Source organism: Capra hircus, chromosome 15 (assembly GCF_001704415.2).
Source record: "Capra hircus breed San Clemente chromosome 15, ASM170441v1, whole genome shotgun sequence".
NCBI lineage: Eukaryota > Metazoa > Chordata > Mammalia > Artiodactyla > Bovidae > Capra > Capra hircus.
This window is the reverse complement of record NC_030822.1, coordinates 35,956,423-35,959,103: the sequence shown is the minus strand read 5'-3', so window position 1 is coordinate 35,959,103 and position 2,681 is coordinate 35,956,423. Positions and strand designations below refer to the sequence as shown.

At 52.4% G+C, this 2,681-nt stretch overlaps 1 protein-coding gene across 1 annotated transcript; it reads left to right on the top strand.

The window, feature by feature from the left end:
• MRPL17 (mitochondrial ribosomal protein L17) lies at positions 259–1,831 on the top strand. Its single transcript, XM_005709644.3, has 3 exons — positions 259–526; positions 834–902; positions 1,232–1,831. The coding sequence occupies exons 1-3, from the start codon at positions 353–355 to the stop codon at positions 1,505–1,507; spliced, it is 519 nt and encodes a 172-aa protein (XP_005709701.2). The 5' UTR covers positions 259–352; the 3' UTR covers positions 1,508–1,831.

The window sequence follows — 2,681 nt, the reverse complement described above, 5'->3', positions numbered from 1 at the left end:
TCACGCTACAAGCCAGCTCCAAGCTGAGCTTCCCAGCGCGGGGTCCCCTGACGACTGTCGCAGCACCAGAGAAACCGTCGGCCTGCTCACTCCACACCAGGGGGCGCCTGGTTCCCGGGCAAACCAGCCGCGCTCGAAAGACCAAACTCCGCCCGTCTCTCCTCCTCCGGACGAGGTCAACGCCCCGTCCCCGCCCTCCCCAAGGCTGCCAACGAGGCAGGCTCTGATACACATGCGCAAACACGTCCACCACGCAGCTACGTAAGGCGCGTGGGTCCTCTAAGCTCCGCCTCTCGGCCGCGTCTCTAAGTTTCCAGTTCCGGCCTCACAGAGGTCGGGAGCAGCGGGGGACATGCGGCTGTCGTTCGCCGCCGCGGTCTCCCACGGCCGCGTATACCGCCGTCTAGGCCTTGGTCCCGAGTCCCGCATTCACCTGTTGCAGAACTTGCTTACGGGACTGGTGCGCCACGAACGCATCGAGGCGTCATGGGCACGCGTGGACGAGCTGAGGGGCTACGCCGAGAAGGTAAGGGGCGTGACCCTCTTGTGCCTCTCCTAGGTCTGGCCTGAGGGGGCGGGATCCGGCTGGAGTTGGGGAAGAATTGGGACCGCCCTGGTAAAGAGGGCCCGAAGTCTCATTACCATGAGCTGAACCTACTCCTGTGGCCCCTCAAATGGAGACCTGATTAGGACAGCGTGTTTAGAGGCAGCCTGAATTAGCGACATGCTTTGCTAGAGTATGGAATGAATTGGTTGCAATTTGGCATTAGAAGATTAAGATTGACGCCTCCTTTCTTGCTCGGATTTTGGTGAGTGATATTGTGTCCTCACAGCTCATCGACTACGGGAAGCTGGGAGACACCAACGAACGAGCCATGCGCATGGCGGACTTCTGGCTCACGGTGAGTGCATCCTGTCCACTTCCCAGATCTTATCCTTTGATTCCTAAGTGGAAGGGAGTTGTTAGAGGAAAGGGAATTGGGCGAAATTAAGGCACGCACTTACGGACAAATGTGAACTAAGTAAGAGATATATGTCCTACGTTGAGTTCAACGTGAATCTCAGTCTACACAACTGCCCATAATTGATCAGTTTATAATGCCACGTCAGAGGGTGAGGGAAGGGATGTGGGTGTGTGTGTGTTTGAACCCTACCTTTGGGGATGCTGAAAGTTAATGTGTCGGTGATGGTGCCTGACTCTGCTCTCTCCTGGAAAACTCTCCCCGTCTAGGAGAAAGACTTGATCCCAAAGCTGTTTCAAGTACTGGCCCCTCGGTACCAAGGTCAGAATGGGGGCTACACGAGAATGCTGCAGATCCCAAATCGGAATCAGCAGGATCGGGCCAAAATGGCAGTGATTGAGTACAGAGGAAACTGTCTCCCACCCCTGCCCCTGCCACGCAGAGACAGCAACCTTACACTCCTAAACCAGCTGCTTCAGGGGCTGCGGCAGGACCAGGAAGCAAGCACCCGCAGTTCCCACCCAGCTCAAACACCAGAGGTTTAACTGAAGCCAAAGGGCATGTGGCCCTCATCAGTGCCCGTGATCACAGGCCTTGGGAGCTCTATTCAGCTCTAAGAACTGGAGCTTGAGTTGTAAAATGGACTCTCTGATTGGAGTCTGGAGCCCAGAACTTTCTGAGAGCCAGATACCCTTTTCTTTGCACAATAGGTAAAAATCATTGTATGTATGTAAACTGATTGTTTTCCCCCCTTTGGATTTCTGGAGAATGAGAACTCTACATCGGTCTGTATGAGGCAGTAAATTCATGGCATGTTTCTGGCTCTTAATCTGGGTTGTGTTGAATTAACACGGTTTTGTTTTTCTTCATGCCTGATTATATGGGGCATGTATTCTGTAATTCCAAAGTGGCCCCCATAGGTGATTGAGTTTTGTTATCTAGCACAGAGACTGAGCCCCCGGGATTTCTTAAAAGATTACTTCCTGAAGGGTTAGAGGGTGAACATCTAGAAGTGAACTTTCTGTAATAATCTGGCACCCTAGGAACCTTCAAGGTTCCAATCCTCTGTTTCTGGACAGGATCACATGTTACCTTCAAGTGCTCCCTTCAAACCCTGAACGGACTTCAGAGGAGAGGACCATCAACCTGGCCAGGAGAGTGGAAGCATGTAGCAGAGGATGTTGACTGCAGGATAAGCTCCTTCCTTTGAGGGTGGGAATGGAGGGGTGAAGAAGAGGGTAGAAGTGGAAGAAAGATTAGAAAGTTAAATACGTGGGAATTTCCTGGAAGTTTTCATTGTTGTCAAATCTGGCCCTCTCTGAGAACTCGGAAGAAGGAAATCCGTCTTCAGAATGGTCAGGATGTGAGAAGTAGGAAGTTCCTTTATGTGCACTAGGAACTGCGAAGCCAGACTGGGCCCAGCCAGGCTGCCCATCCCTCACACTCACAGGCTTCACTTGGGAGATAGTCATGGGAAGTCTTGGAGCTATCATCCCTGCATGAATACGGGATAGCAGGGCCTAGCAGATCCCAGATTTCTAGTACAGTGAAAAAAAGATTTTTATCTTCGGGCAGACCTTCAGAGGGTATTTGGCCCACCAAACCCATACACTGTTTGAGATAATAAGGGTGGGGGTGGGGGGCTCCCCAGTCTAGCAGACAGATACGCCTCAGTGCCAGCTGCTCTGGTCTCATTTCAGGTCAGCTGCCTAAGTGAGA